General features: G+C 39.5%; 2 protein-coding genes across 2 annotated transcripts; both read right to left on the bottom strand.

Moving 5' to 3' along the window:
* Window positions 1-1,644: 1,644 nt before the first annotated feature.
* LOC140926592 (uncharacterized) lies at window positions 1,645-6,246 on the bottom strand. Its single transcript, XM_073376312.1, has 2 exons — window positions 6,105-6,246; window positions 1,645-3,426 (listed from the first exon to the last, which is right to left on the bottom strand). The coding sequence occupies exon 2, from the start codon at window positions 3,422-3,424 to the stop codon at window positions 2,582-2,584; it is 843 nt and encodes a 280-aa protein (XP_073232413.1). The 5' UTR covers window positions 3,425-3,426; window positions 6,105-6,246; the 3' UTR covers window positions 1,645-2,581.
* Window positions 6,247-8,573: 2,327 nt separating this feature from the next.
* Window positions 8,574-27,764, bottom strand: LOC140927652 (negative elongation factor D-like). Its single transcript, XM_073377327.1, has 16 exons — window positions 27,607-27,764; window positions 25,542-25,654; window positions 24,749-24,858; window positions 23,692-23,801; window positions 22,457-22,564; window positions 21,475-21,627; window positions 20,411-20,541; window positions 19,891-20,011; window positions 19,132-19,198; window positions 18,180-18,292; window positions 17,006-17,145; window positions 15,215-15,329; window positions 14,087-14,179; window positions 10,823-10,963; window positions 10,454-10,583; window positions 8,574-9,902 (listed from the first exon to the last, which is right to left on the bottom strand). Exons 1-16 carry the CDS (start codon window positions 27,646-27,648, stop codon window positions 9,874-9,876), a joined length of 1,716 nt encoding a protein of 571 aa, XP_073233428.1. The 5' UTR covers window positions 27,649-27,764; the 3' UTR covers window positions 8,574-9,873.
* Between the last annotated feature and the right edge of the window lie 31 nt (window positions 27,765-27,795).

Genomic DNA, 27,795 nt, shown 5'->3' with positions numbered 1-27,795 from the left:
TTGATACCGGCTACAACTTACAGAAGCGACAAACGGGTTCACTTTTCAAATAATCAATTCATGAATGGAATCTTGACCTTGATTGACTGTAATTCCTTCTTCAGAAACCTGCGAATTATTCTGAGCGATTTTCGCTTTCACAAAACTTTTCAGTTCGTGAAATATAGTGCTTCAGCCTAATTTTTTTTTTCACTGCTTTCGGCACAGAACGAATTAAGTCAACGAGCTTTTACCAGTAAATTATTTATTGTTTGCAGCTGTTAAATAAAGGTACGGTATATTAGTATTTCATCACAAAAGAAGCATGTAAATTTTTTTTTTTTTTAGGAAGCGCCATCTGAACGTACTTAAGAATTTTCTTTTCCCTAACGTTCATTTCGAAAGAGACATTATTCCCGCCAAAGTTTGATTCCTGTCTGGTAAACGCTGATTGGCTAATAACATGACATGTCAAGCAGACGTTAGATTATGTAAATTAGGGGGCGGTTGATGGCTTGTTAAATGAATGTATCAGGCGTTATTTTTTTCCCTCTCGAGCCAAAGAAGCAAAGAAGCAAAAAAAAATAAAAAATAAATAACGCCTGATCTCAGGTTACAAACTCACCAGATCAAGCGTCAAATCAAGAGACTTCAGGAAGCTTCAAGCTCATCCAATGAAAATATATCTCGTACCGTTGTTGCACAACACTCGCAACGTTTTTCAAGTGCTGAAGTTGGAAGTTCTTGTTTTTACTACAAAGAAAGTCACGATTGAGATATTCCGACTTTTGGTCGAGTCGTCCATCGCGAGTATCGCGTGGGCCGCGCGTGGTCTTAGCGACATGCAGTAACATCAGCGCATGCGTCAAGCTACTTGTTGACGGGATATTTGTAATGGCGAAGAGCTGACCTGAAGCACTTTCAAGGGAGATTTTTTTGCATACCTACTCAACAGTTCGTAAGTCCAACCCACAGAAATGATCCTTACTCGCCAACGAGTCCTCAGTAGCTCAATGGTTAGAGCATCCGATCTAGAACACGGACGGTCGTGTGTGTTCGAATCTAATCTGGGGCTCAGATTTTTTCTGTGCCCTCTTATGGTTGATTCTTGACATCTCGCTTTATTTCCTTTAAAAGAAAATGAGGTATATAAATCCTATGTGGCTACGATTCTCGACTTGCGCCATGCCATTAATCCTCGAGAATAAAAGTGGAGGCAAAACAAATCAGATTCTAGTAACTATCAACAGTGGAAGTGGATACCACCTATACAAGGAGCCATTTGCTAAAATCAGGAGTTGCACTCGTTTACATTGACTGGAAAACACAAACTTAAAGGCAAGATAAATTCAATGAGCTCAGCCGCAGAACACACATTTGAAAAAAAAGGGACATATGAGAGTATGGCAGGTTATGAAACCCCTGGTACGTACTGCCATCTGACAGCCTTTTTGTACGAGAGGAATTTTTAAAGAATTCAAATAACTATTTTGTCACCAGGAATGATTAATCACAGCCGGAAATTAGCACCAAATTCCATAGCGAAATCGTGTTTTATGGTTTCGTTTGGCCTTTCAATCATGGACTAATCTATCTAAATCCCAGGCTTCTAAATCAAATTTTCGAAAATTTGAGGAAATTTCCCGAAATTAAGACAAGTTATCACTAAACACAACAACTTTATTGACTTTATCTTCGACATGAAGATTTCGGTACCAGAACAGTCAATACAATGACAAATGAAACAAAGTAAAATAAAAGTTAAGAAAGAAAGTAACAACAACTATATATTGAATATTATCATAAAAGAAAAATTTCTTGGCTATGTACGACTTCTACACTACTCATATGGTAAGAAAGTTTAATTAGAGTTCGGATTTACAACAACTTAGAATATTTTCAATGTGAGAGGCACTAAGATTTATGATGTTTTCATCGCACATAGACATGATATATAAAAATAGTGCCTTGCAAGACATATTCGTAAAATTACTTTTTATCGAGTATAGGCTCTCCAAGAAGATACCCCTTATATGAGAGAGTGATGAGTGAGTACATTTCAACAAATAGTGGAATTCATCACCAATTTCTGATCTATTACTAAGGGGGCAAAGCCTCTCAACTCTGGGTATCTTCTTGTAGCGCCAAGATTTAATAGGTAGCAAGTGGCAAGTAAAGCCCGGGGGGGACTCCGCATATGAAAAGGGTGGGGATGCTCGTCGAAAATTTTGAATTAAACCCCTAAAGGAGACCGATCTGGGCGTGGCCCAGGCTTTTTTTGATCCCTAAAAGAGACCATGTTTAAACACAGACAAATGAGAAAAATTGGATTATATGGAGTAAATAAAACATATTAAAATATACATATCAAATCATATATTTTGATATTTTTTCGCGTGTAACCCTAAACGAGACCTTCACGGCTAAATATGATGGCGTTTTGCCCAGAACACCCTAAATGAGACCAAAATCCGAGATTTACCCCGTAAGCGAGACGAGGAGCATCCCCACCACTTTCATATGCGGAGTACCCCCCCCCCCCGGGAAGTAAAGTAAATCTTCTCAGCTTTCTGTTCATGCTTTGTCTACTTCACAAGTTCCTTTATGTTAAAACATAACTAGCAACAATTACTGTAACAAAGTGGCTGCCAAAAAGAAGATACGCGTTAAAATTGAGGCCTGAACGGCTAATACTTCCATTGCTTGGAGCTAAGCTGGGACTGAACTCGGAGATCATTTCATTCAGAGCGTCGAGAACTTTCTGTGTGGTAGGTTCGCCGGGCCAGCAGGGGTCACTGATAGATACATTTTCTATAGCAGGAACATCAGCTACTAGAAAACCTCCTTTTATCAGGAAAAAACCCTGAAGATCGCAGATCTGGCGGTATTTATTCTTATTCGGGTCGATCATCATATAATTCTTGATTTTTTTTAGGTCTGCAGCTGTGGCTGACAACCCAGTTGTAGTAGTAAAATTTTTCACATCATTAATTAAGTTTGCGACTGTGTTATTGTCAATGTGATCTCTAACCTGCTTGAATCGTCCAGTCTCGGATGTTATCCATTCCTCCAGAAAGCCGCTGCAGGTTAAACTCTGATCTTCACCGCACTTCACACCATCTATAGGGGGTGTAGAAATCGTCACCGTTTTGATGTTGGCCGAACTGACTGTTTTAATGTTTTCGACCTCAGTTTTGATAACTACGCTGCAATTCACTTCTTCAACTTTAGGCGTTTTGCAAACCAAAAAACCAATTGTTGGAACATCTTTGACGCGGCAAGCAACTTTGTCCTCTCCAGATTTCTTTTCCAGACAGAAGGTGTCGTAACTGATGTTCGGTTTTGCCTGATTGATCTTCTGACGAGCAGTAGCGAAGTCATCTGCATAAACTATCATTGAAACTTGCAGGGCTAACAAGCTGAAGTAAATCTTGAATAATTCCATTGCTGCAAATTCGAAAAAAAAAATGCACTTCATATTAAACGTTTATAGTGCTCGATATTTGTTTACCAGCTGAAGCTACCGACTGCATATCAATCAATAAAAATGTGAAAAGTTAATTTTCATTAGTATTTTCAAGAAATCTCTTGGTTTCTCGCGTCTCGAGATGGGAATAGCCTGTTATGGGTGTTCAGATAGTGAGGCACAGGTAGTCATTCCACTTTGTATGTTTAGTGCAGACTACTAACCTGCGAAATCAGTCGTCCGACCTCGCTCCTCGCCTCCTGACAAAACGTCCCTGAGGCGAGAAGCGTGGAGAGACTAGCTTGCGTGGCAGGCGTTAAAAGGGGAAGGGAAAGGGGAAATTTGGGCGCGCGAGAGCGCGTGGGGCTCCTCCCTCGCGCGTGGTCTCGGGCCCTAATTCCCTTCCCCTTCCCTTTCGAACGCCTGTCACGCAGGCTAAAGAGACACGGGCTGTTCTCGCAGGTAACAGCCTACCTGGTAGAGATCTTTCTCCTAGAAAGCTAGACTGATTGCAGATAAAAATCCGTCGGGTTCTTATCCCAGCGGGTGCGTTACTAAAAAACCATGCAGCCTATCTAAAAAGGCATCGTCCCTCGTGTACATGCTTTACGCCTGCTTTCCCAAAACAAGAGTGCTTGCTGTTATAAGATCATTCAATGAAACTAAATTCAACAACTAGTAAAGACTATTCTAACATGTTCGTTCCCAGCAAGTCAAAAACGGTTAGTAGTTGATGTATGACCCCATGAAATGTCCTGAGACACCGGTGCCATGTCGGGCCTCTGGGCACAGCTAGAAGTAAGTGTAGTGAAGTGTAGTAACTGTGGTAAGTATAGTAACTGTAGCAAGTGTAGTAAGTATAGTATCTGTAGTAGCTGTAGTATCTGTAGTAAGTGTAGTAAGTGTAGTAAGTGTAGTAAGTGTGGTAACTGTAGTAAGTGTAGTAGCTGTAGTAAGTGTAGTAGCTGTAGTAAGTGTAGTATCTGTAGTAGCTGTAGTATCTGTAGTAAGTGTAGTAGGTGTAGTAAGTGGTGTAGTAAGTGTAGTAGCTGTAGTAAGTGTAGTAGCTGTAGTATCTGTAGTAAGTGTAGTAAGTGTAGTAAGTGTAGTAAGTGTAGTAAGTGTAGTAGCTGTAGTAAGTGTAGTAAGTGTAGTATCTGTAGTAGCTGTAGTATCTGTAGTAAGTGTAGTAGGTGTAGTAAGTGGTGTAGTAAGTGTAGTAGCTGCAGTAAGTGTAGTAGCTGTAGTATCTGTAGTAGGTGTAGTAGCTGTAGTAGGTGTAGTAAGTGTAGTAGCTGTAGTAAGTGTAGTAGCTGTAGTATCTGTAGTAGCTGTAGTATCTGTAGTAAGTGTAGTAAGTGTAGTAGGTGCAGTAAGTGGTGTAGTAAGTGTAGTATCTGTAGTATCTGTAGTAAGTGTAGTAAGTGTAGTAGGTGTAGTAGGTGTAGTAAGTGTAGTAGCTGTAGTAAGTGTAGTAGCTGTAGTATCTGTAGTAGCTGTAGTATCTGTAGTAAGTGTAGTAAGTGTAGTAGGTGCAGTAAGTGGTGTAGTAAGTGTAGTATCTGTAGTATCTGTAGTAAGTGTAGTAAGTGTAGTAGGTGTAGTAAGTGGTGTAGTAAGTGTAGTAGCTGTAGTATCTGTAGTAGCTGTAGTAGGTGTAGTAAGTGTAGTAGCTGTAGTAAGTGTAGTAGCTGTAGTATCTGTAGTAGCTGTAGTATCTGTAGTAAGTGTAGTAAGTGTAGTAGGTGCAGTAAGTGTAGTAAGTGTAGTAAGTGTAGTAGCTGTAGTAAGTGTAGTAGCTGTAGTAAGTGTAGTAAGTGTAGTAAGTGTAGTATCTGTAGTAAGTGTAGTAAGTGTAGTAGTTGTAGAAGCTGTAGTATCTGTAGTAAGTGTAGTAGCTGTAGTATCTGTAGTAAGTGTAGTAAGTGTAGTAAGTGTAGTAGCTGTAGTAAGTGTAGTAAGTGTAGTAGTTGTAGTAGCTGTAGTATCTGTAGTAAGTGTAGTAGCTGTAGTATCTGTAGTAAGTGTAGTAGGTGTAGTAGGTGTAGTAAGTGTAGTAGCTGTAGTGAAAGTAGTAGCTGTAGTAAGTGTAGAAGTTGTAGTATCTGTAGTAAGTGTAGTAGCTGTAGTAAGTGTAGTAAGTGTAGTAGTTGTAGTAAGTGCAGTCGGGGTGCGCATGTAAGTCAGTCAGGGGCCCCTAAGGGGGATCCCCACAGGTTTCAATGTTACAACACTTGCTATTTACATGAAGGCTTGCCCAAACGTTAAGATCCTTTATCTTAACACCCGACACAATTTATACTACGTTTCCACCGTAGTCAAACGTCTGAGAGATTTTTGGGTGGACGCAAAGCCTTAAGTAGAAACAGGGGAAGCCAACGAACATTCACTTTCACTCTCTCAGTTACAAACGGCGCCGACATGTTTCACCAGTTTCACATTCAAACACCTGAAACGTTTTTAGCAAACTATTAAAAATTGTAGTAAACTAACTTGGCCATGGCTCATGACTATATGCGGAAAGTAACACTGAACCTAAGCTTTGACGTACTTTGCTTAACTTCTACAAATTTGTCTCGTTTTACCGTGTTGAATACGGACGTGCCTTCGTCTGCAAACCCGAATATATTTTCTCAAGTACTAACAGTTATCTATTTACCTTAAGTGTCGGTTGTAGGTGTAAAGCGTTCTGCGACACGTCAAATGCAACTTAAGCGTTAAGTCCAATCAAAAGTCTTCAGTAAGTTTCAAGTTCACTCCTCAAAAGATCTCTCGCGACGTTGTTACAGTGTGTCTGTGCGCATGTTACTCCGGGACGTGACTATTTTCAAAGCTGAGGTTATAAGGCCGTTTTCACAGTCACGGTCGAGAGCACACAGAGACTTCCTTCCGGAGATATGGTAATGCCCAGGAAAAAAACACAGTTTCCATTTCCTTGTTGAAGGACAAAGAAAAACAGGAAAATTTATTTAACAGCAAAACTGTGACATAACAAGAAAGTCGGATCACCAGGTTCACAGCCAAAAAATTTACTGAAAAATTATTTCAAAACAAAGTTTTATAACAGCAACAGTTTCATTAATGTCTCCGATGAACAAGTTATGGCCATAACTTGAAGTAAAAAGGTTACCATCTCAACAGACTCATCACCCGTTGAAAACTGTGATCTTAGTTTAGCTGTTGGATTTGAAACTCAAAAACGGGTTTGGTTAACGGCCAGGTTTAATTTATTTTTAAGTAGCATGTTCATATCCAACTTTTCGCAAAGTTAAAAGAAAACAAATTGGGGGCCTGGTGATTAAACTGATTTCCAATTTGCGGTTAATTTAGGGTGGACTCATTTGCAACATATGCGTAAACTGTAGCTGTCGCATTTGCCTGCTGGAGTTTTTTATTGTTTTTATAAATTAGACAAACTGTTGCACTATTCTGGACTATTCTCACTACATAATTAATTTGCTCCTCGCGGTACTGATAACTCGAGATCGTGCATGCTCGTAGCGGTTGTAATGCTTTGCGCCTCTTAAATTTGGCCGCTTTGCCTCCTAAAACGTGTTCATTAAGATCCGTGGACGCGACTCGAGCGAAAATGTCGATCAAAACGTGACTTTGCGTTCTTTCAGTCTTCATCGCAATTATTCCTACCAACTTGCTTTGTCAAAGGTTGGCGAACTCTCCTGGAGCTGAATTCCCATGAACCATGTCCAAGTTCAGAATGGGAAATGAAATCGCTGCGTCGCTGACGTGCTCCATAGACCATTAAATTAGGCATTTTGTCGTCGTGGTCGTACAAAAAACGGCAAAGAAATATACAAAAAGGTGAGATGCACATGCAAAGTTGTTGTTTTGCTTATTAAACCTATTTTTTTTTTGTTTTTTGACGTTCTCGTTGCCATTTTGTCGTCGGATCTTAAAGTCCCTAATGATCGGTACTTCGAGACCATGGTCAATTTTCGCGACCCACCCACATCCCCCGGGTGGCGGTTGACAATTAACTTCAGTGCTATCCTCCTCTATTTTCGAATCCCCCATAATACACTCTGTTTGCCCCCGAAATTTTGCAAACAAAATTGTGCGAACAATGGACAACTTTTTTTAATTTTTAATGGTCAAGAGATTCAGGGATTGTAAAGAACACTAATCACTTGCACCTCTGAAAACATTTAAAGGAAATCTATCGACGAATTTTGATATTAGCGTTGTTCCGCACTGTAATTTACCCTGATGCATACACTTTCCTGTCTTTCGAAATCGCGTAAATCTACCTGCCTCTCGCGGTTCGGAGAATGTACAAGGGACATTAGTTAAAAGAATGAGAGTCAAAAACTTTCCAGAAACATTCAGCAAGTACCAAATTTGCTTGCATAAAGTCCAGTTTTCAGTTTACGCATAACCTTCATGTAGAAATTCCACGATGTCTCGAAATCCCTCTTACCGATTTTTGTTGAACTTTGCACAGCAGAAGGCAAGCACCCAAAGTTTACGTAGCGTAGAGCATTTCTATAGAAAATGCGCATAAGGGCTGCAATTCGATTGAGAGCAAAAACAATTGTGACGTCATTGTCACCTGATATTCATTCCGATCGTGAAAAAAACTAAAATCATAATAAAGTTCAGTAAATGTGATTCATGTGTTACATGAATCATTACATTTACAATAAAGACCAAGCTATTTGCATATAGGAAGTCCAAAGGTGAAAGCTATGCCTTTAAAAATACTGGGTCCAGCCACCGTAAGTATCCTACTGTTAAACAGTTCCTACACTTAATTGGGAAACAAGGATGTCGCAGTGGTGAGAGCACTCGCCTCGCACCAATGTGGCCTTGGTTCAAACCCCGGCATAAATGCCATGCGGGTTCGGTTTGTTGATGGTTCTCTCCTTTGCTCCGAGAGCTTTTCCCCCGGAATCTCTGTTTTAGCCCTGTCCTCAAAAACCAACATTTCCAAATTCCAGTTCTACCAGGAATCAGGTAGACGAAGAACCACTTTGTGGAAATGCTACCTCTAAATCGTTATTTATTTATTTATTTATTTATTTAGATATTTGTAGGAGCAGCAAATATTGATAGTCTTCCGCGAGTAAGGGTGAGCAATTGACAATGGACAAGAAGACCGTGACAAAGTCCCTACAACTTAAAATCTGTCTATATTTTTAATAAAGAAACTCTCATAACATCTAAAGCTATATACAACATTTTTTACTTAAAGTTAGTCTGTATGTCAAAGGACTTGTATGTGGGCTTTATAGATGGAAACTAAATTAGACCAAAGACTGTTCACACTAATCTGCTTCCCAAGGCCCGGTTGCGCCGCGAAGCAACTTTAAATTAGGTGAGAGTTTTTACAGCCTTTTCGTGTGTTTCGAGTGATTTTCTCAAGCTCTCTTCGTTCTACCAGTGTTAATCCATCTTCAGCCGTGTTATCGGTGATACCGCACAAGAAAGTCAGCTTGGCCGACGGTTTGGGGGTGTAAGGTATACAGACTTTTTTTTACGTCATATATTTTTTTAAAAATGGGTATACGGTATCTTTCACATGATTTCAGGTGTGTGGCATACAACTTTCTTTTAGGTTTGGATATATTGAGCAAAAATTGGGGAATTTTGGATAACAAAGGGAATAGTGGCAGAAAATTTGCCTCGTACCCAGGGTCTCTCTTCTTCCCGTCCCCTGAGGACCCTGGGAGCGAGGGTTCATCTGAAGAAGACCTTATTCATAATATACGCGCCATCTTTGCACGCGCTTTAGGATTGATGGGATAAAAGCAGTGTTACGTGGTATTTCAAGAGGTAAATAAAATTATACAATTTTCCAATACGAGTAATCGCGGTCGCGTTCGTTCTCTCAACACAAGGCAACGTTTTAGACTTGCTGTGAAGACATCTAACGTCGCCACTGCATTCAAAAAAGAGGCAATGATCACTTCCATTTGCCATCATCGTGACAGTGACGATATTAAGATAAAAAGTTCCTCATTTTCTGTTGTCTAGAATAAACAAACTCGACAGTGATTTCCTCGATTGGCAGCTTTTATCACTTGTTTGCCCTCCGAGAAACCACGTGACATTGCTTTCATCCCATTAGTCCTTAGGCGAGTGCAAAGACGGCGGGGATTGGAAATTAGATCTGCCAGCGTTAAGCCTGTTCCAGGCGTTCAGATAGTAGAGCGCGGCGGTCAGTGGGGAGCGAGTTAAGTTGTACACCGAGAAAACGGGGGGACGAGGGGGGGCGAGAGCGAGAGTTCCCTCTCCCTTTCCCCCTCTAGTCCCCCCTCGTTTTTTTTTTCTTGGTGAATTCCTCTCCCGCGCTCAACTATCTGAACGCCTGGAACAGGCTAGCCAGCGTTACATGCAGCCGGGCAGAGGTGTCAAGACTCTGGCGTAGCTCAAATCTGAAGGGTGATTGCCGTGGTGTCAGCGACTTTGAACTACACTCCCGCCTGTTGAGCACAGTGAGCTGAAAAGAAAGAATGAAACATGAAAAAATTGCAATTTCTTTAGCCAACAGTGCCAATTATAAATATCAAGTTAGAAATAATTGTGGCAACATTAATTTGCATTCTTCTGGTACCGCTACTTGGAATAATGTGAAAGAAGTATTTGTTCCATAATGATGTGTACCTGGAATCTCTTAAAACAATTATTACCAGACGTTTCAGTCCACAAAATCATAAGTTGAATCTAAAGATTACAATGGAACAACACCCAATGACCGTCCCGTTTTTGTAGCATCACCTGATTATTTAGAACACTTTTCTTAGGCCAACCGTAAAAAAACACTCAATCTCAGTCATTCTCTGGTCGTATTAACAAGACTTCATTTTACAAGTTACCGTCCCCATGACACGCTCAGTCGACAATGTGGCTAGTCTACCCTATTTCATTACTTTGGGTGTGTACAAGAGCTTAACGCTCCTTACAGAAATACCACCTTCACTTTCCCTAATTTAACGTGGTTGTAGACCGAGCCTTGGAGCCATCTGAAATGTCGATGCCCTTTGAACTCACCTAAAAACAGAGAAACATCATCTGTTCGATCAGCACTACGCAAACGTCCCGTGATCTCCTCATTGCGCACGATGGGAAGGAAAAGCTGGATGAACTCGGGTGAGTATGGAGGAGCAATCATTTCAAGAACCTGGGAAGACAAAGTGCTTAAGTTGTATTAACCGGCCCCACCCCATCCTCCGGAGGGAGTGAGGCTAACATAGAGCGGAAAGGTAAGATAAGCTTCTGTGACAGAGCCCACCTACCCCTAAGCCCTCCCTGATGTCTTAATTAGGGCAAAATGTTAAATGAGAGGAGAGGTAGATGGGTTGTTTCCGACTGAACCGTGAAATGTACGCTGTGTCATTCATACCTTATCATAAGACTTACCTCAGTAACAAAGTGCCTGATAAGCGAATTATCCGTGTTTTGCTTTTCCAAACAGCTGTTAATATAACTGATGACAGCAACCACATAACCTCTACTCAACAAATGTATCATTCGATCCAGAACTGTTTTCTTGAACTCGAGCTAGAAATGAAGTAAGCCGACACAGATTTAGTAACCTCTTGCAATACTTCGGGTACCAGGTCCCTACCCAGTAATATTTGGCAGGAAAAAAATCATTTAGTCAATTTGAATAGCTCAATCTTTCCTTTTAATAAACAAATTAATTTAAAAGAAACAAACGAATCAAAAGCTTCAACTCCGCACTTGCGTTTTCGCATGGTTTACGACTGTTCGCAATAAACCATTGAAAACGCACATCTAGTGAAAGGTTTTTGTTCTCAAGCTTATCTCGGAATTCGTGAGGTGGTGGCGTAGAAGTAATACAAAGGTTAGGCAGATTTAGCAACGAAATAACCGGCTTCAACAATGGTAGTTTGAGAAAACAGCCCACATTTCAAGACGCCACCACCGGTTTCCCCGCGAAATGACGTCCTAAGGACGAGCGCAGAAATTCCATACTGATGACGGGTCACTACCCAGATCTGGAAAGTGCTTCTGAATGGCCGAAGCACAACCAATCAGAAGCACTACCCAAATCTGGGTAGTGCGTCATCAGTAAGGAATTTCTGCGCCTGTTTCTCGGACGTCATTTCGCGAGGAAACTAGTGGTAGCGTCGCGAAATGTCGGCTTTTTTGTCGGGCTAGACCAATGGCAGAATGGAGAATTTAGCACCGGAAGTCTCATTACGTTCTTTCCCTCGCTTCCACGTTCTTATTTGACGTTAAGGCTAATTCGGCCAATCTTTAGGCCAGTGACGAAGCCCTATGTTGACGGTTGTTTTAAATGGCGCGCGCATTTCAGCTGCCGCGAGTGACCATTCAAAATGACGTCACAAACGAAGAATCAGCTTTGTCAGTCATGGATTAAAGCATATGGACTCACAGACAAGAAAGCGAAGCTTTTTCAGTTATGCTTTAGACTTTCTCTTCTTAACACCTTTTGTCGCTTTCGCTGCCGGAGAGATTCTCGCTCTCCTTTTATGGAAACTTGCTGCCCGAACTTTGCAGAAATTCTGCTCTGCGGTAATTCACAGTCTTCCCGGCGACAGCAATCGTAAAGATGAAAATGTTCAAAATAACGCGACCAGGAGTGCTGTAAATCATCAACCCAACGCGGAAACAAACTATCACCTCCAACAAAACACAACGTTGAAAATCGGATGTGTTACCGGGCCTTCTTGGCCTTTAGAAAATACAGAGTTTCCAGTCAGCGGCGAAAAGTCACAAGTCAAAAGAAATTATTTCAAGGGAGAGGTCACACAAAGCCAAAAAACAAAAGACGAGAAAAAACCATGCCAGAAGCCTCGACTGTTTACAGCACCGTGGGTCACAAAAAACAAAGACATAAAAATGAGGAGTAACAAGACAAACGAGAAAGAGGGTCCATTGAATAGAAACCCCAAGATAAATTGCCCAAGTGTTTTAAAAAGCGAAAAGTTCCTGATTAATTCACATGACCAAGAACATCTTCGTGGAGAAGAGGATAGCAAAGACAGTCTACTTTTCCAGAGGAAGTTTAGAACTAAAGGTAGAAGTAAGCGAAACTTTGACACGCCTATGGAATCAGTAAATTACATGAACACAAGTACTGATTTGCCACTATACACAGTCTTCGATCACAGTGTTCAGAAAAATGGTATTGGATGCATGCCAGTAAACAAATCGCTACCTGACTGGACAAGAATAACTGAAGAAAAATGCTACTCAGGTACGTGTTCAAACCCTTGCACAGAGGTACCATTTTTCGCCACAAAGACACCAGCTATCACTTCAGAAACAACAGTAACTTCCTCACAAGTGAAAGAGAACGGTCCCGTGACGGAGACTTTAAACGGTAAAATTCGTGAAACAGAAGAAACGTTTCCATACAATCACATCATAGCCTTGAAAAGTTTTAAAAGACCGGCAGACCAGGGCGCAGAACTGCAGAGCAACAACCTCGCAGACGCTCAAGGACAACCAGCCAAAATTACAAAAAGAGCAACGACGGCGGCAGAGGAAACTGATGTACTCGAAGTAGCAGAAATATCATCAGAAACATCAGAAAAACCGTGTTACACAGAAGAAGAAAAAACAGACATCTATTCACACGGACTCCGCTCTCATTCAAGAAATAAACCTTCTGTAAGAGGTGACGTCACACAAAAAAACAAAAGATTAATAAGCAGCTTGGAAGCTTTGCAACAGATAAGGCAAAGCCCGGAAAACTCCAACTTTTCAGTTCCCCAGTGGAGAACTCCGAGAACAAACCACAAGAGAACGAGGGCGGCGAATTCCTCGAAATCAACACGGGAAAGATCTGTTAAACTAACGCAGCACTCCAGACTGCCTTTAGGTCGAGCGTCACGGAGAAAGGATTTGAGAAAAGAAAGAATACCTTTACTGTAACTTAGTTTAGTGGATGTGGAGATCACTTACGAGAGAATAGACACAACTGAAACTATTTCGTGCGTGTAGGTAATGGGATAATGAAATAACTTCTGAGGATTTAAGACCGGTTTGATTTCCAACAAGCTCTCGTTTTGAACAACAGTATTGCCTTTTTCTATCTCTGCTGATCAACTTAGGTTGTACATAGTGAATAGAAAAATATGATTTCCTTTCGGCCACGCTAAATGAAAATAAACTAATATAAAAGTATTAAATCGACTGTTCTTAGCACACCGAATGCTTAACCTATACAAATTTTAAACTGAAATTTTTGCCGGCGATCTGTAATAGTGCTGTGCAATAAGTAATTAGGGCTGTAATTATCGTTTTCTCGAGCAATCTGCAGTTAACGTTTTTGTGTTCCTAGAAAGTAGAAATCTAAAACTCAGCTTGAGGGCTTGGTAAAAAGACTAGAGGCACCGGTGATGATTTTGGCGATACTTCGCGGCTCTAAAGTAGTTGCCACAACTTTAACAATGGTACTCGCCTTTGACGGAATTCTAAAATTAAAAAATTTTGCCTCCAACGAGAATAATTTGACAACGACATTCTTCTTCAACTTTTCTGGTGAAAAAAAAAGTACAATGAAGCTTTCTGGGGTGTTTTTTTTTTAGCATACGCGAAAAAACCTTAAGAGAAATCTCGTTCTCGAAGTCGCGCTCATCCTAGAATCTAACAGTCGTTAATGGTAATGGTAATAAAAATAACTCAAACCTCAACTAAAGTATCCAGTGGGGTGGGGGACTCAAACAGTCGGATCAGAACGTTAAGTACCAAGCGATGTTGAAGAACATGACAGGAACTGATCTGCAGGGAGTCAAAGAACAGGAAATGAGAAGCTGTCTCTACCCGTTATCCCTCTCGCCTTTAATTCTTGCCCTTAGTCCTTTTGTTTAAAGCTCCACGAGGACATCCACTGGGACAAAAGAAGCCACACTGTGGTCTAGCAGAGCCCGGTGGCCCGTGGCGCCTAATTGTTATTCTCAGGGGACTAGAAAATCTCAGCTTTTCATAGAAATCATATGCTGGGCACACTGAATTTCACAAGTTCAGAGCACTGGGCTCGCTTCAATTTTTTTAGAGCACACCCTTGCACACCACTGTTCGAAAAGAGTAGGGGACGTGAACCGCGGTGGTTTGGCCAACCTCGAGCTGGATGGGTTATCCGTAAGGAGAGATCTTAATATAGGGATAAACTCATGAACCTCCATCAGTTGTCGTAATAGCTACCTGTAAACAGTGTATATGAAGAGGAGTTTCATGGGATGGTGGCAGATGAAGAAAGCGGAAAGGAAAAGTGATACTGTTTCGATATAGTTTTGATAGTCTCCTCTTTGGGCTCGTCACACAACATGGGTTGTGGCGGATTGCGTGACGAGCCATTTTAGCCTTTTAAACAGAATGAAAGTGAAGGAAAAAAAGTGAAAAGCTTTATTTAAACACGTGACATTGATGAACCTACAAAAAAAGGACTCGTTACAAAAATGTACGTGAAGTATCTAACCACTACCATGTTATTTATAATAGTGTCTCATGCTAAGGATGATAAAAAAAATAATAATAAAAAAAATCAAAGTACGATCAAACTGCTGTAATAATGAAGCCAAGAGGATATGAGGATTAATGGAATGGTCACCTAAGGGAAAATGCTTTGATCTTTAAACAAATTCTCCCAACTAGTTCTTTAAGGAAATGAATGGAGATCAGTCTGGAGAATTCGCATGTCAATTTTGGGGCTTATAGCGGATACTTTTTCTGTTGTTAAGGACGTACACGTAAGTAAGGTTCGACTGCAACAAGGAAGGAAAAAGCTTTGCCCAATTCCCACTCTATACACCTTACCTCATCAAGTAAAGCCAAGTGGACTGGTGTTGAGTCAGTGAGAAGCTTGAAGAATGATGGGTCAGACACGGTACAGTCTACCCACTTTAACAAACCCATGGCCACCACAGGAAACCTACAAAACGGCACTTGTTAAATGAAAGCTATTTTGACCTTCTCACTAACAGTCAAGTTCAAAGTATGGCAAATTCCTAAAACTGCTCCACTTAACCCATTCACCCTGCAAACATTTGCAGAAAAACGCCGTTTGAAGCCAGTTAAGCTATTTTTGGTCAATTTCCCACTTTTTAGCCAAAGAGAACCACAGATGCCTCACATGTTGTTTACAAATTACTGAATACGCTAGCTTTTGTCTCTCCTTTCGAAGTTCGAGCATGTGTAGACTAAATTTCAATTTGTCGAATTTAAACCAAAAGTGACGATCGCCTCTTGACTTTTGCCTTATGCTTTTCTTTCCTTTCCGCGTCTGTCGCTTTTTTTCTTTTTCTCAGGCTTTTTCTAGGCTTTATTTCAGCGTCAAGAGTTTCTCACGGAAACTCAAAGAACTGTGGAAATATTTTGAAGGAAGTAAAGGTGGTAGTGGTACAAAACGGATTTTTTTGGTCGAGCCGTAACATGGTTTTTTCGTTTTTTTGCATTTTTCACATTTGACTGAATCACGCTCATTTGTTTTGTTTTGTTTTGTTTTTTTTAAGATCTGGAGTGCCTACCATTTACACTAACCACCTGGGTGGAAATCTTGTGCATAAAAATAAATCTATAAAATTTGACAAGGTGGGAGAACGACCCGCTACAAAATACGGTAAAATTCCGAAAATAAGCCCCTCCAAATATAAGCCCCCCAAAGTCGTAACGCAAAAAACCCTCCGTTAAATCACCCCTCCGAATATAAGCCCTCCGGGGGGGCTTGTGCTTGGAGTTTGCCCTCGAATACAAAGTAAAACAAAGCAAAAATGGTAAATTTCCTTCCCACTACAAGCTAGCCCAATCGATTTTGAAACGCAAATTTCCCTCCGTACATAAGCTCCTCCGAATATAAGCCCCTCAAAAAGGGCCTTTGAAAAATATAAGCCCCGGGGCTTATTTTCGGAATTTTACGGTATATCCAAATCAGAGAAACAGACTAAAAAGAGTAGAACCATGGCATCGCCTGAAATCACAGCCGATATTTTCTGATGCTTCCTTAACGGAATGGCGCGTAACATTTGATTTTGCATCCGGGATTTCCGGTTTTCTCAAGTAAATGGTAAGTACCCCTCTTCCCCCTGCACAAATTGCGTCAAAGTTGGCTTTGACTGCTACAACTATTGACACGGTTCCACAAGGGTAGGTTTGGATAGCCTGTGTAGCTGGATGTATTACAGGAGGGGTGGAGGCAAGTATAAGCGAGCCAAGGGATAATAAGGCGGTTGGGGAGAAAATGGGTTAATATATACTTGCTGAGGGAATGGCCCTTGGGATAGTAAAATTTCAAATTTCTTAGCTAAAGAGGATCCCATCGTAGCCAAACAGCCCAGTGACTAGAGGTGTTATTTACGAGGCCTAATGTACTTTTTTTGTTCTTGACAAGTAAACGTCACAAGCATTATGTGAAATTTCATAAATTCTATTTCAGACTATGGAATGCGTAATACAAGTGACAGTTTTTACCTTGAATCAAAGTTACCTCGTGATAGTTAAAATTTTACCTAATAGTTCTGCACAAGAGTGATTAGAGCAAAGGAGGTTGTAGTCATGCTGGTCAAAGAACTCTGTAACCGACTTGAGTTACTTTGTGTTATTATACTGTACCTTATACAATGGAACAGGACACCAACTTCAGCTAACAACTGTGAGCCTTTCTTGGTTTCCTGTACACATAATGAATGGATTTTGTCCAAAGCCTGAGAAGTTGTTTTAAGCTCATCTCTGTTGAGTGTTGCTCTTTCATTCTACAGAAGAGGGAAAACTCTTGGCATGTGAGAGGAAATGATTCTGTTACCAATAAAATATTTTTTAAATACCAGCAATATATTAGAGTAATATTTTAACAAGAGTTGCAAAGTGCAGAGAGCCCTAGCGATGCGACTTAGGACTCTAATTCCAGGGGTGACACCATATGTGGGTTGAGTTTGTTTTTACAGTCAAGCCCCGTTAATGCAGACATTGAAAAGGCCATAAAAAGTGTCAAAAAGTGAAAAAAACACCTTTAAATTGAACAAACTATTAAAGCAGTGACAAGCATCGTCAAATGAAACATCTCCAAACTTCACAAAGCCATCATTCCGCTGCTTAAATCCACGGAAACAGTAAAAATTTCTCATCTATATATTACTCAATCAAAACCGTTTTCAGCATAAATCGTTTGATGCCCAAATTGGTCTAAATTGACGTCTACAAATCATCCTATCCAGTGTACTGTAGCGCTGGGACCATCGACATCCTATCAACTGAAGGTTTTTGTCTTCAAAAATGGAAAGGTCTATTACAGCTCACAGTAATTGATAATAAAGTGTCTGCATTAGCGATGTTGACTTTCTATGAGAATCGGTTGACTAGGAAAGAAATAATAAGTGTCCGTTGTCCGCATTAACAAGTGTCTGTATTAAGCGGGTTAAATTTAGAGAAAATTTAGGGGTTTTCCCCAGGGACAAAGCAAACTGTCCGTAATACAGAGATTTCCCTATGAAGCAGGTGTCCGTAAGGCGGGGTTCACCTGCATTTCTCTTTCTTGCTCCAAAAGGTTACAGTTTTCGTTTCTCCTCAAACACCAACATTTCTAAATTCCAATTCGATCTACATAGCCTGCTAGCAAGCTCTGCGGGGCACCCTGGCGGGGGTCTTCCCCTCGTCCCTCCCCCACCCCAGGGAATCCTAGGGAGCCCGGCGAGAGCTTGCACCTTTATACATTCAAGATCTTGAGAGCTCTTAAGTGTTTCATGGCTAAACAAATCATTAAATTTATTACTTTTTACAAACAGACTACCTCGATCCATGTTTCATGGACAGATGCAGCATACGCCAGCAGGTAAACATATTTATACTTGTGCTCTGGATTCAAATGTTGGCCAGGCTTGAATAACGCTTCCAGAAGAAGCTCTAAAAAAATTAAAATGATACTTCTTTGAGATACTGGTGAATGAGGATAAAAATTCAATGTTGGAAACAGCAGTTTTGAATTAATCTTTCCAGTTGCAGAGCCCCCATATAATATAGTAAGGCACTCATTATTAAATCCTTTACAGTGGGACTACTCAAACCGGGACACTTGGAACAAGATTATGCAATCACAACACTTTTTTTTTTTTTTAATAAAACATTCTCCATTCTTTTTGCTAAGGACCGATAAAATTCAAGCTTCAACTGTGCAACCGTTGAAAACTTTAAAACTCTTTGAACTTACCTCAGCCCTCAGGAAACAACCCTCAAATTAATTTTTTATGAACGTAATTGGTCCATTTGCAAAAACAAAACTTGAGAATCTTTTGTTTTAAAAAAACGTTGTGATTGGATAATCGTCTTTCAAGTACCCTGGTTCGAGCAGTCGCGCTGTAATAGCTCATGAAGAAGAAACAGTTTACGGAAATCACTAAAAAAAAAGCACTTTACTTGAGTGTCAATGTATTCAGCACGAAAGTACTAACAACAAAGTACTGACAATTGCTTGGATGTTGGATTGTTATTATCACAAAATCTTGCAAAATTTAGATTAGAATTTCATGTAGAATTATTGTGAATTTGAAAAGCTATATCCGAACATTTCACACAGTGTTTCATACGATATTCAGACACCTCATAAAAACTAAGCTGCACCTCACTTTTCAACACATTTCTCCATGTCTGGATATCGAATAATGAGAGCTTGAGTTTATTAACAGGAGCCAGGCTCACGTTATTGCTATATTTCTTCAAAGAATATGAGATAAGAAAGGCATTACCTAAAAACTGTGGCACCCTGATGAGTGCACAGGGGGGAGGCTGAGAACTGCTAAATAACTTGTACAGCTAAAGAACAGAAAAAAGTAATAAAAATCATGTATTCAAAATCAAGTAAAAAAAGGCTGAGACTAGTCAGTTATTTATATAAAGCTAAGCGAGCCCTTAACTAAGCCGCATTCCAAGTCATTTTTATTTTGTCAAATCCTAGTATACAGAGGCAGTTCATTGTGAACAGCCAAGAGTATGCATATAGAGCAGTGGAAAAAAGCTTTCATCTACTTAAAACTAAATACGTTTTGTGAGATCTGGGATTCCAATATACTGATTGTTGTAAACCATAGTCTTAAAATAAACAGCCATGAGTGTTGTTGGACTAATGGGTATAGGGTAATCATAAGGTAAGGACAGCCGGCATGTCGCTGGTTTCACCGCGAAGTGAACTTTCAGGAACTAACATGGAAATGCCATACAGATGACACATCACTACTCAGATCTACCTATGTAGTGCTAATTTGATTGGTTGAAAATTTTCTTCATCCAATCAGAATCACTACCCAAATATCATCAGTATAGAATTTTTGCAATCGTTTCTCAGATATGATATCTCGAGGGAGAAACCAGTGGTGGCATCAGCACATGGTGGCTGTTTTCTCAGGCTAGTGGGGTTCCACCACTAAACTAAACTGCAAAGGCCAGGAAAATTAAAACAGCAGCAAAACATTTTGGACTGGCTTAAGGGACAAAAAAGGTCAACTCACCACAGTAATGTCCCCTGGGTTAAGAGAGTTTTTTCCAAGCATGGAAGAAAGGGCTGAATATGCTCTGGGATAAGCTGAAGCACCATTCAATGACAGGGTAATCTCGGTTACTTCATGACCACTGGAAATAAGAAAAACATTTTCTTTACCAATTCAAGGATTGCTAAATATTACTTTAAGTATACAGTTAGAGCTATTTCTTTAAATAGAGTGCCTAAAAAACTGGATTTACTACAGTTTCACTGTCTAAACACTTGTGTATCTCTACTTAAGGGTAGTATCTCTTTCTGCCATTGTTCATACAATCTGCATGTCACGCAAAGAGTAGTGAAAATTCATTGTGTGACTCAATATGTGACTGTCTTACCCCTAATTTTACAGAATCTTATCTTTCATCAAACTGCATTTCCTCAGGAGGTCTCAATAACCAGATATTGCATTTTTTTCAATCCATTGAGGAGTGATGTTAGTGAATCAATGTTAACACACAATTCTTAGAACCTGAAAAATAAAATATTACCTTTCAACTGCTGTTTTTTGAAGTTCTTGACTAATTCTTATTAATTTATTGCCTCCATCTGTGTTTTGAGCAATGTGATTCAACAAGCACTGAGCATACAAGTATGTATGTTGTCCATAGCAAACTTTTTTCTGAAAATAGAAAAAATAATAAGCCTGCTTAATAGGTTACCGTAAATCCTCCATTAAGCCCCCCTTTTAAATAAGCCGCCACTCTCCAATAAGCCCCCCCTCCCCCCTTTTCAGGGGAAGAAAGTTAATAAGCCCCCCCTCTTCTCCCCCTTATTAATCTTCACAAATAAATGATGGACTGTATTAATCAATCACAAATGTAAAACTTCGTGTGGACTGATCCAGGATGGTTTATTCCCCAACTGGAGCTTCAGAATAAATTGTTTTTGATTCTCAGCAGCATGACCTTCAACTTCTAGTACTTGAGCTTTTCCACCTTGTATTCGCGTTCTTTATGGAAAACTGATACCATCAGTGATTGTATTTGTTAAATTAAATAAGCCCCCCATCTCTATTAAGCCCCTTATTAAATGTGTCTGAGATAAATAAGCCCCCCAGGGGCTTAATAGAGGATTTACGGTAGTCATGGTTTTTTTGCATTATATTACTCCATAATATGATTAAGTTTTTCCATAATATCAGATATTATGTGATGTCAAATTCAAATTCCATGCTTCCCAAGTTTCCTTCCCAATCCATTCCAATAACTATGACAGATAAAGTGCAGACACCAGAATGGTCACTGTCAGAGAGTGTTACATCTCTAGTGGATCTTTTATGTCCCACGAGATTCAGTTCAGAGAGAAGTTGTAAGACATGGCCTGCATGCAACTTGTAAACAATAAATTGTTTACATTTACAATAATTGTTAATAATAATCACAATAATTGTTTACATTTAGATTCTGTTTTTGTGATATCCGGAATAAGAGAAAATACAAGAAGAAGGCTGATAACACTTACCAAGACCTTGACAGGACTAGATTGAATAATATCCAAACATTTCTGACCTGAACAAACTAAGGTACTAATATTGAACTTGCCATAAACTTACAGAAAATTCTGGCAAGTTGTTTTCAAATGTCTGTTCTCCTTCCTCTAAAAAACTGCAAGCAGATGTTTTGAGGACACGTGAAAAAACTTCAATCTGTTGACAAGCTGTTGATACACTGGTGATTTCTCCTTGATAACCAGCATCAGAAATCAGCTGGAAAAAATAGTAACATACATTCTATTCTCACTACCTACAATACACATGGATATACAATGAGATATGGAGAGGTGAAAATGGTCACTGTCCAAAGGTGTGGACAGCAGTATATTCACATGCATTGAAGGCAGTGCACCAAATCATGCCTGGGGGAGGGGGGGGGGGTGGGGGGTGGATGGTGGGTTGCTGACCACCCTCTAAGATGTTTTATACAAATGCACACAATAGGAAGAATGGTGGTAATGTATACAATGCTAGGAATTGTGGGCTATCTTTTGTTATGAAATATTCTTGCTTTATTTCCAGCACTGAAAATAAATGCAATCAAATGAGGAGGTAGCAGGACCAAGAGGTTAGAGTGCTGGATTTACAGCTACTTAGTTCGGCACATGTAATAAGAAAACTTTTGGAAAGATTAAGTAGTTTTTATTTGAAATATGAGACATTTTAATTAATGTGATACGTGGGAATATTTATCTTTTTTAATATCAAAAAAACATTCTAGCAGCCAAGTACATCTGTTGAGCACTTAGTCTATTTTCCAATTTATGACACAGTATACATGTACAGTAGACTTTTGAGAAAAAAGCATTATTTTGATGAGGCAACAAAACTGTTCCATAAATTGGGAGAGCTGGTATAGCCCTGATCAATGTTCACTGTTGGTTGCCAAACATGAATGTTTGTAGCCTTGCAAATCCTGTCTGAAATGAAGGCAAGTGGTTTTCCTGGCCAATAATTCTTTTTAGCTACTGCTAAAATTAAATTGCTACTGTTAAATTCTGCTTTAACTACTGCTTTTGTGTGTTGATCATCAAATTATTACCTTGATGGTAAAGTTAAGCATCAGGCAGTCAGGATGTTGTTCAGCTAGTTTATAAAACATAGATCTCCATGTCTGATGAACAATCATATCTTCCAACCAAGATGGAGTCTAATAAAATTATACCACGAGAATGGAACATTAAAACAAAGTTAATCAGTCTTCTTTGCAGTAAATAAAAACATATATTAATATAGCTTGACTGGAAAAATTCATTTTCTATAAAATACAGTCGAAGCTCTCGTTGCAAACACTCTCGTACGCAACAAGCTCTAGTTATGACCACCTTTGTGAAACTCCATTTGAGCTGTGACATGAACTTTGTAATGAAAACTTCTCACAAGTGACCCCTCCCTTAAGCAACCACGAACCCTTTTGAGATTACCCAACTTAACTTTTCCTTTGTTTTTAAGCTCTGATAAGCAACTGCTGAGAGACTTATTCATATCAATCAACACTTAAATGAAACTGCAAATTGCGCTAATGGTTCGTTGATAAAGATCTTGGGTTATTTTGATTTTGGAAATTAGACGTAAAGTTTAGCCATGTCTATATCAGAAATAAAGACACTCGATCATCTAACACTAACTGCTATTGTTTTTTTAATGAATTTTTGATGTGTTTCTGAGGCTCTCCTAAGCGGCCACCCTCCACTGTTTTACCATGCGGTCGCTTATAAGGGTTCTTCGCGTAAGCAACCCGCTCTAGTTGTGACCACTTTTTCGAATTTCCGAGGTGGTTGCTTGCAAGAGCTTTGACTGTATAATAATAAATTAAAGGTAAAAAACATATAGTACAGGCCCCGGTTGCTCACATGTTGGATAGTGCTATCTACCGGATAAATCACTATCCAGTGGATAAGCATTAGGAAAACCAATAGCCTTATCTACTGGATAGAGATTTATCCAGTAGATAGCGTCATTCCCCTTTTTGAATAACTGGGGCCAGGTCTTAGTCTGCAAGTAAGCTCTTCATTTCAACCCTCCAAGTTAAAGTGTTTGCTTGGTCACCATTTGGCAACCAACTCTTTTGGTTTAGGGAGACTTTTTTACAAATCAAGTCACCAGCTCCAAAATTTTAGGCACCATGGCGACCAAAATGGTCCCGACTTGGAGGGTTGCATTTGGAAAGCAACAAAGTCAAGTTTAAGTGACATGATAAACATTATCTTGCTCAGTCCGAATATTTAAGAAATTGAAGACTAACAATGTTGACAGGATGATGGATGATAAATTTACCTCTCCTTCTGCAGAAAAGATGGAGTCAGCTTTCTTTGGGTCAAAATGCTTGATAATAAGAGTTTCAAGGTGGTTTTCTACCATCTGCTCAACATCAGGTACTTTGGCTCCTGTTCCAATAAACAGTTCAATGTGTCAGTTGCAAACACAGTTGGGCCAAACTAAAGTGGCCAATTTTCACAGTCAGCATAGACTGAGGTGACCATGATGATCAGCAGATAGGAAAAGGTAACATCATTTTAATATTAGTATTATTAATAAATTATTGCAGTACAAATGAAGAACTTTGACTGTTCTTGGTTTGCAAACACCTGACAAGGTGGCCATGTTGGTGGTCAATAAACATTTGTTTGTAGAATTTAAATAAAAATTGAGTTTGGTTCCAAGAGGAGAGAAACGCTTTTGTTCTTGATCACCAACATGGATTGTTACGACGTCAGATTAAAACCAGCAATAAATGTGATCAATAAGGAGTTAATGTATCATTGAGGGAAAAATTAGATTGACATTGAGATAGCTCATGAATGGAGGCTTCTGAATTTTTTTATTTTCCTTTGTTTTTAGCTTGTTTTATTAAACTTACCAAATTCAATGGACAAAAATATAAAAATATTTGAACTGGAAACTTCTGCTTAAAAGCTCTGCCCCACTAATAGGCCCATCTACTTGTAAACAAAAAATACATCTGGCTATGAGCCTTCCCCCCCCCCCCCCCACCCCCCGGTCTAGCTTGTATTGAAATAAAATGGGTTGTTATGCTGTTTTGAAGCTTAAAAAAGCAAGTAACTTCAAAGAGTATTGTGATCAGCACTGCTATGCAACTTGTTTTGAAAAGCTTTTTTAGTCCAGTTATTAACCTCGCTGTTTATATAAAGCCTTCCTAAAACCCCTTCCAAAGTTGTATAAGTTTAGGGCTTATAAGCAGAAGTTTACGGAATTTGTCATACACAAAAACATTTGAAGCTTTGGCATAAAAAGCATGCAAGGCTACCTTCAAATATAATGATAATTTTATTTATCAAAAAGGGAAGAAAAAACAAAAAAGAATGCATTTTACCTGTTACAATCAACCAGTTGGCAAGGAGATTTGTACTCTGAGCTATTCCAGAATAATTCTCCGATAAAAGCGTTACCATTTCTTCAGGAATTCCTCCTGCGTGGTAATACCTGTATAAGAGGTTGATTGTTTCATAATATCAACAAAATTTACTTTGGAGATATAGTGAATTATCCCTTTAAGCCCCAATATCCACATATAAACTCTCCATACTGATCTCCATACATTTCTTTAAAGAATTAGTTGAGAGACTTTGATAACAGATCAAAGCATTTTCTTTTTAGTGATCATTTTATTAATTCTCATTACCATTTCTCTTGGCAACATATGGATATTGTTAGGAGAAAATTGACAATGGTCACTATTCGGACTTAAAGGGTTAAGATACTGAGACAAAGCAAGGGATTGCATTACAATGACCATATCAACACAGTCAAACCCCCATAATACTGACACTTTGGGGACCATAGAAAGTGTCTGTATTAACTGCGGTTGAATTTAGAGAAAACGTAAGGGCTTTCTTTCCTAGGGACCAAGCAAGCTGTCCGCACTAATAAAGTGTCCGAATTAAGCGGGTGTCCCTAAAGAGGAGTGTGACCGTACCGCACAGACAGACTTGGTAAAAAATCTTAGCATTTGTATACTGTAGTTTCAAAAGCTCCGGCTACGTGTAGTTGACTTGAAAAAAGGAAAAGGTATAGTAGTTTAGTGGTCTTGACAGCTGGACAGTCAGTATGGAATTTCAATTATTTAAAAACCAGACAGACAACAAAATATACTATACACCACTGACCTTCTAATGTTGTTAAAAATATCTGGCTCCATGATAAAATCTTTTGCTGCAAAGTTCTGCATACACTCTTGTATAATAACTTCATTGTCTCTCCTTTCGTCCGATGGGCTTAACTAAGAGCAATAAACAAAGAGATGTCAGCTAACTATGACACAATTTTCTTCACAGGAATGCATGGTCAAATGACTTATTCATAAATAAGCTTGGATTTCATATGCACAGAAAACCACAGACTATCGTGGAATGTTTCCCAACCATTCAAGATTTTGCTGATGTGACAAGAAAACCCAAGCGTTTGTCCCAGATGCCATTTGAATTTGTAAGAAGATAGCCCTGAGCCATGCAGTTGGAGGATTGTAACTGTGCAAAAACAATAATCGCCCATAGTTCACAAAATCCCACAATCCAGTCTGCCTAGTCTGTCTTTTTAATCTGGCCGGCCAGCCGACCCGCAATCCAGTCCTTCCAGTCTGTCCAGTCCTCAAGTCCATCGGTCGGTCCATCCATCCATCTGTCCGTCTGTCCATCCATCTGTTCATCCATCAGTTATATTTTATACACTTTTTTAAACTCATAGAGTAGTAATAAGTAATCAAAAATACTAAAATGCTGCCAAAATGATAGTCACGGGTAAGAGTTCAAAAAAATTTTGAAACTAACATTAAAAGACAACATTTACAAATCTTAATTATGGCTGGTCCGTCCAGTCCGTCTGTCCATCCTTCTTTGCATCTGTTCTTGATAATTTATAACACTTTCTTAAACTCATAGAGTAGTAATAAGTAATCAAAAACCCATGCATCCGTCCATCCCTCTGCCTGTCTGTCCGTCCATCCTTTTTCCCTTATAAATTAAAATGGCATCCGGAAAAGACCATTAGATCTTTTTGACATGCTGATAAAATCCTGGAAGATTGGGAAACAGTGAAATCCCTGATCATGGAGGACTTTCCTGATATAGAAACTGACTAAGTGTGTAACTGTATCGCTTCTGTCGTCTGTAGTCCCTAGTTCCATAGTCAGTGAATTTGAAATTGATTAAGTGTTTAAACTAACTGCTACCTCAGTCTGTAGCCCTGAAGTAGTTGACTGTGAATTTAGACAAGTTTTAAAATAAACAGCTAAATGTTTACTAGAATGGCTACTATATTTTAACTTTGTGGCTATTCATATGGGATCTGTATACCGAATTGTATTCACTATTCATATGGGATTCTTTCTACAGACATAAATTTGTGGCCATAGTTTATTTGTAAGGTTTTGCTCTGCTCAACAAATGTTCATGAAAGTATAAGTCTCTTCAATTTTTAAGAAAAAATTCAGAGTAACAAGAGAGTGTAGAATGAAGACCTACGCTCTGGGTTTGAGTACCCAAACCACTAGACTACTGACTACTGTTCGCTGCTGATGAAGGGTTTGATTTAAACCAAAATAGCAACAACCCAAACTCTGAGTGGAAGCTTACTGTTTCGAGTCAGTGTTCAACCCTAATCACTATTCTCAGTGCTTAACCCTTATCACTATTCTCAGGGCTTTAACCCGAGTTATGGTCAGTGCTTAACCCGAATCACTATTTTAAGAACAATCCTGTATGAACAGCAAATAGGTTCCGTACGAATATCCACTTTGTTATACTTTAAACTTGCTTTGTTGGGATTTGTGGATTAAATGAGGTATACGTAAGCTGAGTATGATCGGCCAGGCGAACGTAGTCTTGAATAGGACTGTTGTTGCTGACAGTGACAATCAGCAACAACAGTCCTATTCAGGACTAAGTTCACCTCCCTTTGAAGAGTAAGGCGCAATAAAGATATACTATACTATACTACCCGGACAATCATACTCAGCCTACTTATGAAATGACTCGTGGGTTTAGACCTTTCACAGTAAAATGAGGTACATTACATGTACAGTGTGCTTGTTTCGCTTCACTGCACTGCGGACCGCAGACCGCGGTAGCAGGAGTTGTTGGGGAATTTTTCAGTGCCGGGTATTCTGAGGTTTAGCCTTTTGATGAAGAACAACAGGTAAGAAAAGAGGAAATATGTTACAGAAAATTAACTCACGGCGGCTTCATCCCATCCAACATCTTCTCCATAATCATCCATCCTGACTAGAGCTCAAATAATAAATTATCGTGAATCAAGCTTTGTATAAATTAAAAAGGACCTTTCAGTTGAAATTAAGGCGGAAAACCCTCCGCACTGTTTGCCGCCATGTTGAATTTCTGACAGCGGTCTTCTTTCTCAATCGAC

Source organism: Porites lutea, chromosome 2, assembly GCF_958299795.1.
Source record: "Porites lutea chromosome 2, jaPorLute2.1, whole genome shotgun sequence".
Taxonomy (NCBI): Eukaryota; Metazoa; Cnidaria; class Anthozoa; order Scleractinia; family Poritidae; genus Porites; species Porites lutea.
This window is presented reverse-complemented; position numbering and strand designations above follow the sequence as displayed.